The following is a 21,701-nucleotide window of genomic DNA, read 5'->3' as shown; positions in this document are numbered from 1 at the left end:
AGTAAGTTATCAGTGACCCACAAAATAAGATAGTTGAGCTTCTCACACTATACAAGCAGTCTTTACAGTCAGTACAATTTAGATAACAATCAAGTATTTATGCAATTTGGGTAAGAAACATTTCAAGCAAGTGTCCTTTAATACAGAATTTATCAATAATTTGATTTAGCCCTAACTCCAGCGGAGCTGATCATAATCAGGTACCCGTATTATTTGGAGTCACTGTGTTAGATTAGGGTTGGATTCTGTTTTTTTATTACCAGGTTTATTGGGAATATATCTTGGCAGTTGTTTGTATCCTAAATAGCAACTGAGTTAGTGGCTCAGTGTCCAAATTTACCACGTTCATTTGGACCACATACCATAATGGAACAACAAGTGATAACATTATCTTAATGTAGCAGCCAGAACACAGTCCAGCCTCATCATCAAACCGATCTGATCGCAGACACTATGTTATAAGTACCCGAACTTACAGAGGGCTGTCCTAAGCCCTGACCTATAGCTGATTGCATTTGAGCCATTAAATTAATTGACTTTGTTTAACTGTTTAGCTGGAATTGCCTAATTTTGTCCTTGAATGGTTGGTTGTTGCATGTTTGGCAGTATTGTTCTATGTATTTTTTTTTATTCATTTTTGCATCCTTGCATTTTTAAAATGTTATATTAAACACCTTTTCATAAACAAAGGACAACAGGAGACTTAAATACTGGTACAGGTGATTATCTTTATTACAACAGAACATGTATATACAGTGAACGAAACAGTACAAATGCAGACAGAGCAGTAGATGGAACACTGGGATTTGGTGTTTAAAAGCACTTCCTGTGAACAATGGAGGGGCCTGCCTCATCGTACTCCTGCTTGCTGATCCACATCTGCTGGAAGGTGGACAGGGAAGCCAGGATGGAGCCACCAATCCAGACAGAGTATTTACGCTCAGGGGGAGCAATGATCTGCAAATAAAAAGGAGGCATTATAAGTGTGTTTAATAATAATGCTTTTATTTTAAAATGGTTTTCAGATTTTCTTTGTTTTTAAATTTGCTAGCATTCCCACCTTGATCTTCATGGTGCTAGGGGCCAGAGCAGTGATCTCCTTCTGCATACGGTCAGCAATACCAGGGTACATGGTGGTACCACCGGACAGGACGTTGTTGGCGTACAGGTCCTTGCGGATGTCAATGTCGCACTTCATGATGCTGTTGTAGGCGGTCTCATGGATACCAGCAGACTCCATACCTGTGATGAAAAGGCACGTCAGTCAATCAAGTCTTGTACCAAATAATATTTTAAACATCAGAGGTCAATGTGACAAGCAAGACTGTTTAAGAAAGACGTACCAATAAAGGAAGGCTGGAAAAGGGTCTCAGGGCAGCGGAAACGCTCGTTGCCGATGGTGATGACCTGGCCGTCAGGCAACTCATAGGATTTCTCCAGGGAGGAAGAAGAAGCAGCGGTGGCCATCTCATTCTCAAAGTCCAGAGCAACATAGCACAGCTTCTCCTTGATGTCACGGACAATCTCACGCTCAGCTATAGAAGACAAGTATTTGTTAGTGACTATCTAAGTTATACACATCCAATAAAAGTACATTTATGACATTTAGCATATGCTTTTATTCAAATTGAATACAATCTAAACAATTAAAAGGGTTTTGCCAATTAAGGGTTTTGCCAACAGTAGAAATCTGGCAGTGGTGGGATGTGATCATAAGCATGCCTTATTGTTCTTAATACCTACCAGTTGTCACAAAAGAGTAGCCACGTTCTGTCAGGATTTTCATCAGGTAGTCAGTCAGGTCACGACCGGCCAGATCCAGACGCATGATGGCGTGGGGGAGAGCATAACCCTCATAGATGGGCACATTGTGGGTCACACCATCACCAGAGTCCAGCACAATACCTGTCAACCAGTACAGAAGCATGTTTATTACCATTATGTAAATAAATATCTGTAGATATTACACAAGCCCGTTCATTTTAAGGATACTGACCAGTGGTACGGCCAGAGGCATACAGGGACAGCACAGCCTGGATGGCCACATACATGGCTGGGACGTTGAAGGTTTCAAACATGATCTATAAGAAATAGATAAACAATTGTTTTTAGTTAGGTCAAAATGTAGAAAGGGATTAAACATTATATTTGACAGTTTAGTGCACTTCTTGATTCCACTGACCTGGGTCATCTTCTCTCTGTTGGCTTTGGGGTTCAGGGGAGCCTCAGTAAGCAGGGTGGGGTGCTCCTCAGGGGCTACACGCAACTCATTGTAGAAGGTGTGGTGCCAGATCTGAGAGAGAGCAACAAACAAAGTCAAAAACCTTGCCATGCACTAAGCTAAGGGAAATCCAAATTCTAAATTCGAATAGGTGTCTTTGAAGTCCTTGGCACCCACCTTCTCCATATCGTCCCAGTTGGTGATGATACCATGCTCAATAGGGTACTTCAGGGTTAGGATACCTCTCTTGCTCTGGGCCTCATCTCCAACGTAGCTGTCCTTCTGACCCATACCTACCATCACACCCTGTTGGTAAAAAAAACAAAAAATGTCAACAAAACAAGCAAACAAAATAATTCTGTAACTGTTTTATTCTTTGTGTTTGTTGTTTGAAGTCATTTACCTGGTGACGGGGTCTTCCAACAATGGAAGGGAAGACAGCACGGGGAGCATCATCACCGGCGAACCCAGCCTTGACCAAACCAGAGCCGTTGTCGCACACGAGGGCGGTGGTCTCATCGTCGTCACACATGATTGTTGTTTTTCTGGGATGGTCTTTAAGAAAGCAAGCAACGGTAATAATATTTTAATAAAAACCAAACCACTGTTAAAATGTCCTTACAGAGGAAGCATCCTATTATGTGTTAAAATATACAGTAGGAATTTAGCTTTTGTGTAAATGGTATAGAGTGAACGTATCCTTAAATATACCAAAATTAAAGCAAACAATGAAAAATAAACAGAAGGCAAAGTGAATATTTGGGGGCTCTATTGTTCAGGCAAGCGCCACAATGGCACCCATTAAACAGGACACTATTTTAAGCATCAGCCTTCTAATCACAAAAGGCTCCTCTGCAGCCCCCCTGTCTGAAACTACTACACAAACGGTACGACTTGTCAGTTGACGAATGACAGCAGGGTCCTGGCTCAGCAGTTGACACCTACTAACTGTTCTTTGAGCATGTGCTATAATAATGCCACCACTGATAACTTGTTTTGTTTCAGTGCCAAAGAGAAAAACACCAGCCCAGCAGACATGAAGTTAGACGTAGTCTTTAGTTAGTCTTTAACTGACTTTCATTACCTTTCTGACATTTTGTTGATCTCTGACTTCTTACAGAAAAAAGAAACCAGCTGACTTCGTCTAACAGTAGAATAAAATTTCACTACCAGCTTTCTTACAGATCAACTGGTATCTGTCCTAACTGGTCCTGGATTTCCCATGTGCGGCATATTTGAGTTTTTCTTGCTCAAACATACCCGGGTTAATCCAATTTATGCCTGAAATAGTTCATAAGTTGATTCAGTTATGCTGGAACCTTAAAGAAGTACTAAACATCCAAGGCATGGGTACTCCAGCAGCATGAGATACACTGGCAAAGAGAAATTAAAGAAAGGCCTAACTGTACAAATAGCCATACATTAAAGTCAAAGTTGAGTCTTTTTCTTCAAGTGGATAGAACAGTTCCTAGTATCTCCTAACCCTGTTCTTTGCCCTTTTGCTCGTATAGTCCATGTAATTAAAGAATAGCGCACTCACCAAGTTGTACTGCAAGACTGGAGCTTCCACTGGGACAGAGGATGAGGGAGAGGGATGCCCTTTAAATATGCAGTGGGGCTGGGGGCCAGAGGCGGGCTTAGCTATTCACACAATCCCAAATAGGAGCTGTTAAAAAATGGCCTACAAGTAAGGGAATGCAGTACCTGATCTTCACTGACAGGATACTACAAAAATGGAATAGTGATTTCTATGAGTTGAAAGCCTCTCCCTGTGCCAGAATAGATGCCATTTCTTGCTTGAGAATTGATATGTATACAATTGTTTTACACAGGCTAAAATAAATATACATTATGTACATACTTTCCCGACAAATTTTTTCAGTTACTTATTTGAAAGCTAAAGCTGATTGTTTATCAAATAAATTGGTGAAGCCAAATCCATGTATATAGAGCATACTTGTATTTAGCTGGGCTTTTTGTTCACTATTAACATGGAATGGAAAGAATAAGTAATTATAAAAATCAAAAGTCACTAATATAGTGTAATTTTATTTTATGGGGTAAATGATCCCTTATTCTACAAGGTAAATGTTAAACATTGTGTCACATCATACATTCTGTGTTCATGCAGTAAGGAGCTATATTTGAGTCTTAGTTAGGATGACCAGGGTTTGTATGCTGACTGATTACAATCACACCAGCTTTAGAGTTTGATATGCATAGGGAGTGGAACACGCTGTCTCATTTGTTTATTTTGCTTTGGTGCCAATAGGGACGTGATGCAATCTGACATCTCATCCACTAATCTGAGAGAGCAACCATTCCATTCAGGAACCTCAGGCAGTGTAGGAGAAGACGTACTGTAACTGTAGATGTTTAAGTTCTCGTTAAGGAACCGGCTGGGAAGGCACCACACAACACTGTGCAATGCTCTCTATGTCATTTGGCCAGTCTTCTGGTATGTAAAATGGGCGCTAAAACATGCCAGACAGCTGAAGTGGGGTGTAGGTGGCTGAATGGAAAGGGGATGGATGAAGATTTCTGTCCCTCCTCTACAACTGCTCTCTGGACAGCATGGAGCTGCTGCAAGATGATTGGCTCTGGCGTGTCCTTTTAGGGTCATGGTGTGTAACAGGTGTCCCTATGCGCGCATTAACGCCACTCTTCGCTTCAGTGCCTTATTCAGCAGTCCTGTCTCAACCCTAAGTGGAAATGACGCATGATAATGTGTTGGTATGTCAATGTTTAAATAATTAACAGGTAGAGAAAGTATGCAAGATTACTGTCAAAGATATAAACAACACTAAACATAGTTTTCACAGAGTAAAACACAGTATACTTCAGGAGTTTGAGACTAGGGTTACTATTATTAACAAAAATGAAAACTCATAGGCAAAAAATACAGTTGGTAACAAAAACAAAACACAAACACTAAATTGAATTGAAAATGGGAGCTCCAACACAGATGCAGAATAAGTTTATTTAATGTCAAAATTGAATGGTTTTCTACCTTATGTAACCTTTATCCTGGCCCCTTGCCACATACACTATATAGCCAAAAGTATATGGACACCAGACTATGGGTTTGTTCAAAATTCCTCTACAAAATCATAGTCATTACTGGCACTACTGGTTACTGTAAAAGTACTTTAAATCATTAGTAGATGTGAGTCAGTTATTGATTTATGTTTATTGACTGCTTCATCCTGGTCAGAGTCGCAGTGGGTTCAGCTCCACAGACAGGTTGCCAATTTATCACAGGACAACACTTCACAATCACTTAATCCCTCACACTTGTCTGTATATTTTGGAAGGTAATAATAAAAAGAAAACTTATGCAGACACAAGAGAACATACAAAACTCCATACGGACAGTAACCAAAAAAGGGGTTAAAACCCAGGCCCTCAGGCACCATGTTGCTATGTGCAACCCACTGCACCATCTGTGCCACCATCCACTCCTAGTACACATTAATATAGTATAAGAATGAAGGGCACACTGCTTTCATGCATCACAGGCTGCAGGTTTTAAATAATTGGATTATGGTTTCAGTTCGACTGTAGTCTAGATGATTTATAATTAGCTCCTTTGTCTGATGTGTTTCCCTACACAGTGCTTTATAAAAGGTTCAGTTCTTCAATAGACTCATGTTCTGCTGGCTGGACCCATCAATGGATTATGTGTGAACATTTTTGAGCATCACAAAGTTTATCCTCTGGTTTACAGGTGTTATATTTAGAACAAGTTCACACCAGATACATAGATAGATAGTGAGCTCAATCGTCGAGGAGTCCCTTGAACTTTGGTGTGCTTAGAGTGATAATACCACAGGTATGAGTAGCTGCCTTGGAAATGGGTCACATACCGAAAATAGAACGATTTGCATCACTGATGCATCAGACAACAGTTTAAAAGATTAAACTGTTTCTATGTTTATTTATACATCCTGGAACCACTTTATCCTGGCCTGTGTTGCACTGGGTCCTGACCCTATAATAGAAACACAACACAGTAATTAGTATTAAGGCTCAAACCAGTGGGCACTGTGACTATTTTTAAAATAAAATGGTATCTCACAATTATAACAACCAATTATTCAGTTTCAAATGATAAACTTTACCTTGACCATTTATATATTTGAACTAAAATGTTAATTCTATAATATTATTTATTATTATGTATATTATTATTTGTTATTTGTTATATATTATTATTTTCTTACTGTAAATGTCCTTGATTTAAACATTTACAAAATCCACAATAGCTGTGGCTACACTGTGGCTCAGATGGTAAAGTGGTGTCACATAGCAACATGATTCCAAAGGTCTTGGGGTTTAATCTTCTTTTCTGATCACGTTCTGTGTTGGCATGTGTTCTCTTTGTGTACCCTCCTCCTGTTTCCAAAACGTGATGGACTGGCTGCACTACATTTGTCTCTAGGTTTCTGTATGTCAGACTCAGACTCAGACTCAGCTTTATTGTCATTCAAAACCATGTACATGATTAGAACGAAATGCAGTTACTTAGGTCTCGGTGTGTGTAAACATAATAAAATATAAAATATAAATAACAAGAGAAACTATGTTTAGTAAAAATAAAACTTAAGACTTAAAAACTAGAAGAAATAACTAAGATAGGAATTTTAAATATTTACATTTACATTCAAGTATTGCACAGGAACTACAGCAGCTTTATGCGGATCTAAAGTGCACGATTCAAAGTATAGCAGCAGAAAAAGGCAGCACCAGGTCACAGGTGTTTAAGGTAACTGGTGCGTAGACAGTACATGAGGGGTGGAGCAATTTAGCAGTCTGACTGCATCCGGAAAGAAGCTGTGTAAACCTGTTGTCCTATATTATATGTACTAGCACCCCAAACAGAAAAAGCTGTCAGGAAAAGTGAATTAATACATCAATCTAAACACATCAATCATTCATTCATTCATTCATACATTAATCCATTGCCTGTTTTATCATTGCTTTATCCTGGTCAGGGTTGCAGTGGGTTTGATTTATTGAGCTAAGGACAGAAAACACCCCAAACAGGTTGCCAGTCCATCACAGGGGGACTTATAAAATGTAACCGGAGCACCCGAAGGAAACCCACGCAGACACAGGGCATGTGAACTCCACACAGAAATTACCCTGGCAGCCCAGCAGGGTAATTGAACCCAGACGCTTCTTGCTGTGAGACAAAATGCATGTTTTGGAGACCATGTCGGCCCACATCAATCATGTTGCTTAAAATAATTAATAATATTGGAGTACAACATCTGTTATCGTTATGTACATACATTATTCAGTAAACTGAAATACAGTGAACATAAATACCTTGTAAGTGAAATCAGTGATAGAATAATGAGACAGTACAAATGTATGTTGAAACTATGTGAGTGAGTTAAATGTTTGCAGTATATGTAAAAACAGATGAATAATGTGGGCTCTTGGGTTTGTATACTAGGCAGTAAACTATTTAAAGCTCACTAGTCCTTGTTCTAGAGATGGAGTGCCCTGCGATGACACGAAAAAGCTAACCAACTCTAGTGCTTTTGGAGACTCTGATATCCTTAAAAGGGCATGCAGGGGACTGTGAGATTTGCCTGTTTAAAACAGCTGCTCTCGCTGCTTGACGAGGCTCTAATCTGCAAGGCCGCAGTTGTTAGTGACAAATGGTTTTTAAACTCTGGTGTTAGAGGCTGTGCTTTGTTGACCAAGCTGTTTTGAACCAGGGTTACAAATAAGTGGGGTGACATTTTTTACAGAATCTCCATTCGACTAATTAAATGTATGTTGGAAAACACCAAACAGGAATTAGCACTTAATCCTATACCCAAAAAAAGAAAACCTTTATAGAGGTCTAAGAACTGTTCTGGAATTTGGTCAAATAAACCAGGCATTCTGAATCATTTAACAAAGAAAAGACTAACATAGATGAATGTACCAAAGTAACAACACAGCAACAGTAACAATATCTATGACAAAAAGCATTTAAGCATTTAAAATTAAACAAAGTTCTCCAGTCTTTATGGGTTTAAAATGAAATCTAGCCTAACATGACATGTTGATTTTTATTTGTGTTATGGGATGTGGATATATTTATTTTGTGTTTAAGGATTTTGTGTTTAGGTCCTGTAAAACATGTTAACCTTTTTCCCTATTATAAATATATGATGTGAAGAAGTTTAATCCAAAACTCTGATTTGCAGTTGAGGTCAAAAGAGACATGTGTGACTGCAGTCCTGGGATTGTAATGATTTCTGAAACTGTTTATCTTCTTATAACATAAATAAACACTATACATTCATTAATTGTCTGTTTACCACTGCTATTACCTGGTCAGGGTCGTGGTGGATCTGATTCATAGGGCAAAACACCCTGGGCAGGTTGCCAGGCTATCACAGGGCAGAAACACAAATACACATTTACACACTCAAACCGCAGCTATACATGGAATAATCAATAAGTAATTTGCCATTGTTAGACTATAGAATGGTGCACTGGCCCCTGGGTTCCTCCTGGTGCAGGACAATGCCCGGCCTCATGTGACCAGAGTGTGTAGGCAGTTCCTGGATGACAAAGACATTTTTGCCATTGATTGGCCCTCACATTTCCCAAACCTATGAGTGTGTCTGACTCCACAAAGTAGCGCCTCAGACTGTCCAGAAGCTCACTGATGCCCTGATCCAGGTCTGAGAGAAGATCCTCCAGGGCACCTGCCATCGGGGAGTGCGTACAAGCATATGGGTGCCGTACACACTACTGAGCCACATAATGAGTTGCCACAATGAAGTTCATGCAAATTGGATCATCATGTCATTTCAGTTTTTTTACTTTAATGTTTGACGTAATTTTATCACTTTGTTCTCAACAAATTACACAGTTTATATCAGTAAAGATTTTCATCTTCATTCTTTCATCAAGATCTGATTTGTGATATTCGTGTTCCCTTAATGTTGTGAGCATTTTTTTATTATAAAACTATATGAAATGTATTTTAAAAAACTATATAAAATTAAAATAATGTTTTGGCATAAAAAGTTATTAAGTGCAATGTTACTCTCTTTAAATTACCATTTTAAGTGAATTTCTGATAAACAGATTTTCTATTATTTCATCTCTACAGGTAAATGTTTTGGGATGATGGCTTGTAGTGGTTGTATGCTAATGCAATTTCTATAAGGTTAAAAAACAGGCTTATATCTGCACAAGTCAGCAGTATGTTACCTTTACCCAGCAATTTTGTCAAGTACACTTTAAGATTTCTGTATCATGTAAAAACAAAGGTTCAAAAGTTCTAACAATAGTTTTTATAGTCATGGATCAGTAATCAATAACCTATGTACATAATTGTAAGAATTTTCAGTCAGCTCTGTCCTTAACTCCTGTTATTAAAAAAAGCATTTCTGCTGGTTCACTAGCTGGTTTCTAAATTGTCTCAGAGCTGTATGTCAGTGAGATCTATTGTGTGTGACAGTGCATCAGCTAAAGCAGCTGTCAGCCACATCATAAACTTCAGGATGGCACAATGATGACAGGCATGCTAATCAGTGATACCCATAAAAATATTCTTCTTTCTTATTCACCCGCTACAGTCATTTACAGCACACAGGGTGACAATGGCTCTGGAACAAAACGTCTCGGACATGATTTGTAGCCACTGTGGAGTATGTACAATGATCCAGGTCATCAATCAAATTAGAATAGACATGTTAAAAAAGTAAAAATACAATTAATAACAAAAACTGAAGCTAAATAAAACTAAAATATACTCCAAATCTGTTATAAAATCAGATATAAATTGACACAGTTGGTCAGCTGTTCTACAGCTGCTCTAAATTACCCCTAGGTGTGAGTAAATAAAGTGTGTTGTCTTTTTTATGTATGATACCAGTCCCACAAAAACCCTGATCAGGATGAAGGGGTTTAGTGAGAATGAATTAATTGGGGAAAAATAAAATAATGTTGTTTTTTTTTAATAAAATCACCTAAATACATTTAGTCCACTGATTTACTGAAATGTTTACTTTTTATTTAGACTATTACACTTTTCAGTCTAATTAAATTAAATTCAGTCTAACAAAATATAATTATCTTAATTTTAATTACAGAAAGTAACCATGGGTCTGGGTGCCCTAAGATAGACTGGCACCCTGTTTGGTTCTGTTTCTGCCTTACTCCAGTGTTTCATGGTAGTTCTGGATAAAGGTTATTAAATGAATAAATTAACTGATGGATTATTTAAATCACAACTGCATTAAAAACTACATTAAAATAACCTCTGATGCAAAAAAACAGTATTTTAAGACATACTGTTCAATATCTAAAAACTACAATGCACAATTTCATATAATTTAGCTGAGACTTGTAATGTAAAAACAACACAACTGTTTGTATAAAAGAAATGAATGTTTATAGATTTAATTTACCCAAGTGAAAGTTCACACTATTTTGTGCAGTGTGTTGATAAACCTAAGGTAGGGGGAAAGGCTGGATGCTTCAGCTCATATCAGAAGTGCCTCAGATAACAACAGCTATTAATATATGAAGGAAGTTTCCGTGTCCCTGTTCACTGTACGAGAAAACTTTCACACTTTACTGCTATTGTATCTACAGCATTTAATCTGTACTGTTTGTCTGTAGTGTGGGTGGTCTGTTGTGAACTAGGTAAACCATTTATCAACTATTGATCAAACCTAGTCAAGTAAATTAGACCTAAAAGGTCAAATTTAAATTATACCAGGGCTCTGATTCATTCATTTTTCATAATCATTTTATCATAGTCTGGTGGGTAGTGAGGTAGACCTGGCTTCAACTGGAATCACTGGGCATAAGGTGGGAATACACTGTGGACATTGTGTTAATCACATGGCATCAAACATGCACTTATCTATTAAATCTATTTACACTTAGAGGCAATTAAAAGCAATTCCATTCAATTGTATGCTATGTTTTTGTGAGGTGATTGAAATTGAAGTACCCATAAAAACCCAAACACAGGGAAAACATCGCAGGCGAAGACTGAGTTCTGCGAGTCTAAAACTGTCCACTGCAAATTTAAGTTTAGTTTTCACCTTTAAAGTAATTTAAGAATTCACTTTTTATTATGTAAGGCAGCCATAAAACTCCTACCTAATTTCTTAAATAACAACCAATGGCATCAGACATGTTTAACCCTAGAGCTTAAGAATAAATGTAAAATATTTTTGTAAGGGAACACTAAAAAAATAAACAGCTCTTTAAAATCAGCTGGCTACAAAGGAAATTAGTGAATACTGATAATACCATATAAGAATTATTCAGTTTCATTAAAGCTTTTATGCATGTGAGATTTGACCAGTTCAAACACATTTAAAATGTTCCACAGAACAGTATGATCTGTTTGTACAATGTATATACCTTTTTCATCCTGATGACATTAAAGAACTATAAAATCCATAATATGAAATTATAGCCTGAAGTTTGTAATGTAAAAATAATATAAATACCAGGTCCTTGATACAAGTTTAGACAAAATGCATTTCAATGACCTGCAAGCACCCTTAAAGTGGAACAATAGCTAGATTTTATAAATAACTTACCATACATACACCTAATATGTGTCAACACTATTATTAAAGGCATGATGCTTTATTGGCAGGTCTACTGGTTAACAGTACTAAAATAAGGTTGTCCTAAATAGTTAGACAGGAATTCAATACGTTAACAGAGCAACTTTAACTTTAGCCACTGCAAAAAGCTCTATAAACCCTGTGCCTGCAGGAAACCAACTGTGTCAATTTATATCTGATTTTATAACAGATTTGGAGTATATTTTAGTTTTAGTTATTAATTGTATTTTTACTTTTTTAGCATGTCTATTCTAATTTGATTGATGACCTGGATCATTGTACATACTCCACAGTGGCTACAAATCATGTCCGAGACGTTTTGTTCCAGAGCCATCGTCACCCTGTCACCTTAATGTGCTTGGGTCTGATGCTTCCTCCATTGTTTACACAAAACTATAGAAAAAGGTCAGGATTACCATGAGCAATTTTGCTTATTAACTGTTAAAGAATTGGCACAAAATGTGAAAAATGTTGGCTGTTGAATGTATTTCTAAAAGCCTTTAGGAAGCTTGTAGTATGAGGAAAAACGGCTATTTTTTTATTATACAAGCTGCTATTATGCCCTGCCTCAATACAGAGACATGCTGTTCGTTTATTAGGATTTTAATGTCATGTTTTACACCCGTCAGTTACATCAGCGACAGAAACGGTAGTTACTCGTTACACAAGAGTCATCAACAAGGTTATAATCAGTCATGGACAATTTACTATCTCCAAATTCACCTCACTTGCACATCTTTAGACTGTGGGAGGAAACTGTAGCACCCAAAGTAAACCCACTCAGACACGGGGAGAACATGCAAACTCCACAGAAAGGACCAAGACCGCCCCACCTGGGGATCGAACCCAGGACCTACTCGTGTTTGAGGGGATGTAGCATGTTATTGGTTACATGGTGCTGTAACGTATGAAGTAGAAGGGGGAGGGAAAAATCCCTGCTGGACAAGGGGTTAGTCAACCTATACTGGGACCCTAAAAACCTTAAGTACAGCCAAGTTCATGCATTAAACTAAACTAATAAATATGGTAATACTGGCTATAGTAAGAGACCAACATTTACTTATTTTTCCATCAAAAATTTATTTACAGACAACAGCAGAACAAATTATACAAAACCAGAAAAAAAAACATTTAAAAACAGAAAATATGTAATCTGTACAATATATAAATATGCTAACACCAGTTGCTCATTACTTTATAAAACAAAAAGCACCCAACAACTGCATTTGCAACCTTACCCACATAACCCTCCCTGTTCAACATTTACAATACAGACAACAGTCCTGCTGAGTGGGAATGTATGACGGTCCAGGAACCAGTTTCAAGTGTGATTTCATGTAAGTGTTCATTTATTAGTTATGGGTTTAGAAGTCAGCATCAAGTCTGAAGGTGTTATTTGTGGAACCAGACATAACCCCCATGCGCTGATACTCTCCCACTCGCTTCTCAAAGAAGTTCGTCTTTCCCTCCAAGGAAATGTTTTCCATAAAATCGAATGGGTTTTCTACTCTGTAAATCTGCAAAAGAAACAAGTATAAACACATGAGTAAAACATGAAATGTATACATACTAGGTGAACAAACTAGGGGGCAATATAGACAAGTCTGTAGCATCATTAAATATAAATGCATCTGAACATCTTTGAGTGTTAGAAGTTATCTGCTTAATTACAGAACCAAATCATATTTGCACAAGATCCAGTGCACCTTTAAACCACAAGTACTATATGAAGGCCTACATAAGACAAAGTACTCTTTGCCACCACTCCTCCCTGACCATTCAATTAACACAAGCAATGCTAAGCTCAATGTAACCCCACCACAAACTCGCACAGGGACACAGACCAGTCTTGAAGACCGCATACCGCAACAGAAACACTGACCTTCCCTCACTTTGTTTGGAACAGTGTTAGCAGAGTGGGTAGAGCTCTGGCCTATTAACTGAATGGTTGAGTTTGGATTGCAGCTCTGCCATGCAGCCACTGTTGGGCCCTTAACCCTCACTACTGCAGGGGTGCCATACAATGGCTGACCCTGCACTCTGACCCCAGATTTTAAGAAAACAATAAGTATTGTACATGTATATATGACAAAGGTATTCTGTTAAACAGTCAACTGTTGTGCGAGCACCAGGTGAGGTTAGACACTCTGCCGAGATTCAAACTTGCACGTTTAAACACTGCAGCGGCGTTTTAATGTCAAGACCACTGCAGCACTAGAGCATCCCTAGATGGGTACAATGAGCCTTACACTAAAGTTGTTGCTTAGCATTTGTACTAAATCATGCTCATCAACTTGCTGCTTCAATTACATTTGCTTGCTTCCTTTTTCTTAAGTGTCTTGCTTTTTATTTTATTTAAGATTAAATAAAGATTGATTTCTTACCTTGTTGAAGCCCAGCTCCAACATCAGCCTGTCAGCCACAAATTCAATGTATTGCTTCATCAAGTCACAGTTCATGCCAATCAGCTTCACTGGCAAAGCCTCAGTCAGGAACTCCTAAAGACAGATGGAGATCAAAAGGTCAGATTCACCACAGCAACACAAGAATCATTGTATACATACACTAACTGGATAGTCCGAATTACCTGCTCGATTTCAACTGCGTTCATAATAATCTTCTTAACTGTCAATTCTGACGGCTTGTTTACCAAGTGCTTGAACATTAAACAGGCGAAGTCACAGTGAAGACCCTGAAACAACAAGACTGGAATTAGATCACTGTACAAACATTAATGTGTCAATTGTTTTGGTTGCTAGATGTAGCTACCTCATCTCTGCTGATCAGCTCATTGGAGAAGGTAAGGCCTGGCATAAGACCCCTCTTCTTCATCCAGAAAATAGCAGCAAAAGAGCCTGAAAAGAAGATTCCCTCTACAGCAGCAAAGGCAACCACTCGCTCACCTAAAGAACACAAGGGACATTACATGTTAACTAAATCAAAGTAAACTCAAACCAAGACATTTGCACCACCATATCCAAGCCTACATATTGCTCTTTGATATATACATATATTAATAAATAAAGGAATGAAAATATCTATATTTTATAAAATTCTACTTCCTCAGTCAAACACCTTACTTATATTTATGCATTTTTATTACTTATTTTGCTTGTTTAACTACTGGAGGCCAATCATTTCCCTCAGGATAAATATCTACCCATCTATTTATTAGTTAAGAAAAATTGTATAAAGGAGTTGCTTGTTGTTTCTAAAGCACAGTGGGCTGTAAAGATTGACCTTTCAGATTTTGATGCTGCTACAGCCCCAGAACACAAGTCATACAGCTTTAACCATTTAGTTTCAGAATTGAGAGAGACACACTGTGGCTAAATCTAGCATGTTGTTGCTTGCTATATTGCTACAGTGCAGTCACAAGAAACCAAATTGAATATTGTCAACAGTCTGGCAAACCAGAACACTTCAATATTAAAACAGTCTGCATGTGGTGGTCTATATATTAAAATCTAAGTAATTAACAAGTGTCATTTACCATATTGAGCATCTTTGTTTCCAATCCAGTTGATGGCCCAGTCAGCCTTCTTCTTGACACATGGAAGAGTCTCAATGGCATTGAAGAGATACTCCCTATACAAAACACAAGATGGTTTTAAACACACAAGTATTTACATCACACAAATGAACAGACTTTCACTTGAAAGGGTGGGCTCAGTACATGCGACTTGTTCATGCCGGCATCCCTCAGTCAGTTGACCACATGCCGACTGAACTGAGGTTAGACACCAGCACTCAGCCCCCATTATCAGCTGAGGTCCGTACCCCTGCGCAGCTCATCACTGCCCATTCATTCAGTCCAGAAAATTCACAGGACTCACCTCTCCTGGTGATCTTTGATGTACGTGTTAATAAGAAGGCTGTACATCTCTGAATGAATGTTCTCCATGGCAATTTGGAAACCATAAAAGCAGCGTGCTTCAGTGACCTGGACCTCCTGAGTAAAGCGCTCCACCTAGTGGTAAACAATGCAGTTAGAAAAAGTTTCAAAACCATGTTTTAAAGAACAGATGCACTCGCAGCAACTCAACTCACCAAATTCTCATTGACGATGCCATCACTTGCAGCAAAGAATGCCAAGACATGAGAAATGAAATATCGCTCCTCGTCTTTCAGAGACTCCCAGTGCTGAATGTCTTTAGACAGGTCAACCTGCAGGGAAACGAAACCATTTAGAAAGGATCTCTGCAATTTAAGGTCATTAAATACCATAGGTAAGGAGTACATGCCTCTTCAGCAGTCCAGAATGATGCTTCGGCCTTCTTGTACATCTGCCAGATGTCATGGTACTGAATAGGGAAGATGACAAAGCGGCGTGGGTTGTCCTTTAGAAGAGGCTCCTCTTGTAAGCTGGAGTTCTTTGGTTTCTGCTAAGTGACGAGGGAAAAAAAGTGTTTAGACAACCAGTGTAGGATTTTAAATTATACAACATGGTTCACAATTTAAGTTTTTAAAACTCATCAGAAGCTTCTCAAATACAATGTCTCCTTAAGACCCCTTAGCTAAACAATCATAGAACTTCATTAATTTATGAATGTTAGCAATAAAATTACAAAAACTAGAAGCACAACCAACCTAGTTTCACCAATTTGTAGTTAGTGCATTTCACTTAAGTGATACAATTTATGACAATAGCCTGTTAGACAGCAAACACAGATCCTAATCTTCCACTTAACATTTTTGCTTGTCTGCTAGATCTATAAACAAAGCTCTAAACCTGTATAAACACTGAGGGCTGGGACTTTCACCCCTACTAAAAGGTACATGTGTAGTAGCACTGCCAATGTATAGGGATTCAGATCACGGTAATTGCAGTGTTGTAAGCCCAAGTTTATACATACGCATGTTCAGGTTATTTAAACCATTTTGTACATGAATTTTAAAATTTAAGTTGGTAGTTAGCAGGGTCTCTTGGACATATGATGGTCTGACAGCATCTCCCATAAAATATCTATAACCCTATACAAAACTGTAACATACAAATCAATTGTAGAAGTCAATGAAGCTCAAAAGCTGTGCCAATTAAGATGGGTAATTACCAGATGCAGATATTGCCCATGGTTTAAGGTTGTATTACCCATGTTTGTTTACTCCTACATAGATGACATAAAATCACAGGAAAGCAAACCACTTATTGTACATAAAGTAATAGGACCGATGTGCTGGCACTTAACTACACCATTATTCAATTTAATATTATTTTTCATTGCACTAATTATTTATATTGTATTGGACGAGTTCAGAAAGTCTGTTCATTGTTTAGAAATAGGAACACATTAATGCAAAGTATAGTATAACACGTAGCAGCAGATTGTTGAAAGTCTGTGCTGAATTAGCATCGTTGGTCTTGTTTATTGTGTAACATTGTATTTGCACAATAGGCTAACCGGTTAGCATGTTAGCTTAACCCGCGCCAAAAAAACAGCTGTTCAAAGGTTCCCTCCCTTTAAACACGTCGGTGCTCATTAGCATTGCCTCAAACAGACTTCGACTAATCACTTCATTTGTACAAATATCGTAAGAATTGGAGAAAGGACAAGTGGCGCCTTAAACTTCAGAGCAGATGCTAAAATGAAATACCAAAATAGCAACGCCATCAATAGAGCTACTAAAGCTATATAAACAATACACTGCAGGAGTTTGCGGTTTGGGACACAACCCTCTTGTATTTATATATAATTGCAATTTTAAACAATTAGATTAGACAAAATGAGACCTGTATTACTCATAACATTGTGTTAAATGTAAAATCAAATCAAGGTTTATTTGCCACACAGGTCATACACAGTATAACTGGCAGTGAAATGCTTTAGTGACTGCTTGGCCACATTAGTAATTACAAAAAATAGGCAAAAATGTATAAATTTTTTTTTTTTTTTTTTTTTTTAATAGAAGCAATTTAAAGTGAATCAAGTGTGCAAAAGTTGAAAAAGTAGTTGTGCAAGAACTGAAAGTACTGAACATGTACTGTGCAACACAATGCTAGGAGAGTTGTGATTATTATATACAAATCTAAATACATACACATAAAAACTGTATACACGCATATACATATCTATATATACACATATATAAATAAACTACACACGCATATACATTTAGATTTAGTGTAAATATGCTTCTGGTTGCTACTAGTTTAGACCCTAGTTTATACCCTAGTAATTTATATCATTGTAGTTTAGACACTAGTTTATATTCTAATAGTTTATACCCTTGTAGTTTAGACACTAGTTTATACTCTAGTCATTCATATAATTGTAGACACTAGTTTATACTCTAGTAGTTCATATTCTAGTAGTTTAGACACTAGTTTATATTCTAGTAATTTATATCATTGTAGTTTAGACACTAGTTTATAATCTATTAGTTTAGACACTAGTTTATAATCTATTAGTTTAGACACTAGTTTATAATCTATTAGTTTAGACACTAGTTTATAATCTATTAGTTTAGACACTAGTTTATAATCTATTAGTTTAGACACTAGTTTATAATCTATTAGTTTAGACACTAGTTTATAAGCTATTAGTTTAGACACTAGTTTATAAGCTATTAGTTTAGACACTAGTTTATAATCTAGTAGTTTAGACACTAGTTTATAATCTAGTAGTTTAGACACTAGTTTATAAGCTATTAGTTTAGACACTAGTTTATAATCTATTAGTTTAGACACTAGTTTATAATCTATTAGTTTAGACACTAGTTTATAAGCTATTAGTTTAGACACTAGTTTATAATCTAGTAGTTTAGACACTAGTTTATAATCTAGTAGTTTAGACACTAGTTTATAATCTAGTAGTTTAGACACTAGTTTATAATCTATTAGTTTAGACACTAGTTTATAATCTATTAGTTTAGACACTAGTTTATAAGCTATTAGTTTAGACACTAGTTTATAAGCTATTAGTTTAGACACTAGTTTATAATCTAGTAGTTTAGACACTAGTTTATAATCTAGTAGTTTAGACACTAGTTTATAATCTAGTAGTTTAGACACTAGTTTATAATCTAGTAGTTTAGACACTAGTTTATAAGCTATTAGTTTAGACACTAGTTTATAATCTATTAGTTTAGACACTAGTTTATAATCTATTAGTTTAGACACTAGTTTATAAGCTATTAGTTTAGACACTAGTTTATAAGCTATTAGTTTAGACACTAGTTTATAATCTAGTAGTTTAGACACTAGTTTATAATCTAGTAGTTTAGACACTAGTTTATAATCTAGTAGTTTAGACACTAGTTTATAATCTAGTAGTTTAGACACTAGTTTATAATCTAGTAGTTTAGACACTAGTTTATAAGCTATTAGTTTAGACACTAGTTTATAATCTAGTAGTTTAGACACTAGTTTATAATCTAGTAGTTTAGACACTAGTTTATAATCTAGTAGTTTAGACACTAGTTTATAAGCTATTAGTTTAGACACTAGTTTATAATCTAGTAGTTTAGACACTAGTTTATAATCTAGTAGTTTAGACACTAGTTTATAATCTAGTAGTTTAGACAGTGTAAAGATCCACTTACTTCAGCATCGTCAAAGATTTTGCGCGCGGTTTTAGAAGCCAGAATCCGGGTCGTGTTCAAACTGGGCGGCTGCATAAAAATACACATAAAAATTACCATCATGGAGAGACTTTTATCTCAGTATTAGTTTAATATTACAACATTATTAACACGAGTCTAATTAATCAACACTTCACTACATCAGTTTACGCGGTGTGGTTATATTCAACAAACATCTTAACACTATATGTGATAATAAAATCAAATATAATGACTTTACTGTTCTAAGAGAGTAGAATATTCCAAACTCACCGTGTTTTCTTTGTCACACAGCGACATGTTTTCAAACTTAGTAGAGGAGATATTACTCTCGGTGTTGTTTTTCAGTGGAGAACGAGTGGTCAGCATTTTTATCTTTATAACGACTTAAAATAGGCTAAGAAAATGAATGAGAGTAAAAGCGAGCCTAAATAAGACTGTAAAAGAACAAAAGGAGAGAATAAATAACAAAGACGTAAAAACTACTAAACGAAGAAAGGTAAAAGTGAGGAACTGTTGGAGTTGCTCTCTTTTATATTCGATTCTTGGCGCTTGAAACAGCTCAGCCAATCAACGTGGGCTATTTAAATGTCGAGGTTCGTGAGCCAATCATAGTCTGAAACGTCACTAGCAAACCGCGGGATTTTCAAACGCTTGGAGGGATTTCAGCTGATACTTATTTTAAACTCATAAAATTACGTAAATATATATTTTATTTAATTAAATAATCACACAATTAAATAAAGAGCCGCGTAAGAAACTGATATGTACTAAACATAGGCTTTTCTAATTTGGTTTTATTTATTCGGTGTTTTTAAAGCTACACGTAAACGACTACACATTATTATAGTATATACATTTTATATATTATTGTATAACACATTTATTATTTATATTTGTATTTAGTCTGACTTTTTAAATCATTGAATTAGTTTTTACTATTTCCTTTTATTTTACATTTATAAATAAGGTTGCACAAACATTGTTTATTTGATTTCAGGAAACAGGAATGTGTCATACAAAGTATATACAGTTTAATGTTTGTATGTTATTCTGCAAAAAAAAGGTAAAATAAATACAATATTTGCAATACTTGAAATATATAATCGTATTACACTTTGGATGCACAATTTAATAGATGTTAAAATGACAAATGTGCACTGTAAGTGGAAATGAATGTTATTAATACAACTAGCATTAAATAAACATGAATGTATTACCTAGTTAGTTTCCGATTGAGTTTTTCTTAAAGATAAAGTCACTCAAACTGCATAATTTTGTTATTTAAAAACCCCCAAGTCCTGTAACAATGCATTCCTGACAAGCTTTCCCGCCAGATTCATGAATAGCAAAATGAAAAATAAAATAGAAATAAATAGTAACACATTCACTCACTTAAACCACACAGCCATCCTTCTTTACTAATACATGATCACATTAGTTTCTATTTATAGCATGTATTAAAGTCAATCTGGTGCAAATCTGCATTAGTTTTATAATAACAAAGTAAACACCAGTCACCAGTCCCGCCCAGAAAACCATCTATATATCTACATATATATTTCTCATGCATGCTTATGTAACACGTGACATTTTTCTATCGTAGTCTATAGTGTCAGATTTAAAAATAAAACCAAAAAACAGCTTTTTTTTAAACTAGTGCATTAAACTACTATCACACACATTAAAATCCTCATTAACCAGAATGAGTCAATCAGCTGCATGCAAAAACACTTAATACATACATAGTAAAATACATGTACGTAATGTAAAGATAACTGTCCAATAAAATCCAGAGTCATTTATATAAAATTATAGTTATAAAATTATCTTCCTGTACGGACAAACACAAAGGCGAAGTCAACAAGCGCAAACAAGAAAAACCTGCTCACTGAGGAATTTACTGGTCAGAGGTTACTGCCACAAAGTGGTGAGGAGACCAAATTACAACAAAAGAACTTAAACATTTATTATTATTATTATTATCATTACTATTATCATTATTATTATTGTTGTTATTATCATTTGTATTATTATCATTATTATTATCATTATTATCATTGTTGTTATTATCATTTGTATTATTACCATTATTATTATGATCATTATTATTGTTGTTGTTATTATCATTTGTATTATTATTATTATCATCATTATTATTATTTTTATTATTATTATTATTGGATGGCACAGTGGCTCACCTCACAAGAAGGTCCTGGGTTCAATTCCCAGGTGAAGCGGTCCGGGCCCCCAGCGTAACTAGTAACTACCGGGAGGAGGGGGGGGTCTGGGGCAGGGGGACAGGTGCACTG

At 36.3% G+C, this 21,701-nt stretch overlaps 2 protein-coding genes and 1 non-coding gene across 4 annotated transcripts; all 3 read right to left on the bottom strand.

The window, feature by feature from the left end:
• Positions 1-708: 708 nt before the first annotated feature.
• Positions 709-3,780, bottom strand: actc1a (actin alpha cardiac muscle 1a). Its single transcript, XM_063002325.1, has 9 exons — positions 3,762-3,780; positions 2,625-2,776; positions 2,399-2,527; positions 2,183-2,293; positions 1,997-2,081; positions 1,744-1,905; positions 1,344-1,535; positions 1,061-1,242; positions 709-957 (listed from the first exon to the last, which is right to left on the bottom strand). Exons 2-9 carry the CDS (start codon positions 2,751-2,753, stop codon positions 814-816), a joined length of 1,134 nt encoding a protein of 377 aa, XP_062858395.1. The 5' UTR covers positions 2,754-2,776; positions 3,762-3,780; the 3' UTR covers positions 709-813.
• A 9,104-nt stretch (positions 3,781-12,884) lies between these two features.
• Positions 12,885-19,891, bottom strand: LOC134320108 (ribonucleoside-diphosphate reductase subunit M2). 2 transcript variants are annotated; one of them, XM_063001421.1, is made up of 10 exons: positions 19,663-19,891; positions 19,372-19,440; positions 16,074-16,214; positions 15,880-15,996; positions 15,666-15,799; positions 15,323-15,417; positions 14,599-14,732; positions 14,417-14,521; positions 14,214-14,327; positions 12,885-13,346 (listed from the first exon to the last, which is right to left on the bottom strand). In XM_063001421.1, the coding sequence occupies exons 1-10, from the start codon at positions 19,756-19,758 to the stop codon at positions 13,194-13,196; spliced, it is 1,158 nt and encodes a 385-aa protein (XP_062857491.1). In that variant the 5' UTR covers positions 19,759-19,891; the 3' UTR covers positions 12,885-13,193. The 2 variants fall into 2 exon arrangements, with proteins under 2 accessions (XP_062857491.1, XP_062857492.1); XM_063001422.1 differs by having other exon boundaries at positions 16,074-16,211.
• Positions 15,494-15,633, bottom strand: LOC134320972 (small nucleolar RNA SNORD94). The gene has a single exon (XR_010013778.1). It is a non-coding gene; the product is annotated as a small nucleolar RNA SNORD94 (small nucleolar RNA).
• Positions 19,892-21,701: the final 1,810 nt, after the last annotated feature.

The sequence above is a fragment of the Trichomycterus rosablanca genome, chromosome 9, assembly GCF_030014385.1.
Source record: "Trichomycterus rosablanca isolate fTriRos1 chromosome 9, fTriRos1.hap1, whole genome shotgun sequence".
NCBI classification, from domain to species: Eukaryota; Metazoa; Chordata; class Actinopteri; order Siluriformes; family Trichomycteridae; genus Trichomycterus; species Trichomycterus rosablanca.
Note: the sequence above shows the minus strand (reverse complement) of the source record. Positions and strands in the feature narration are given on the sequence as shown.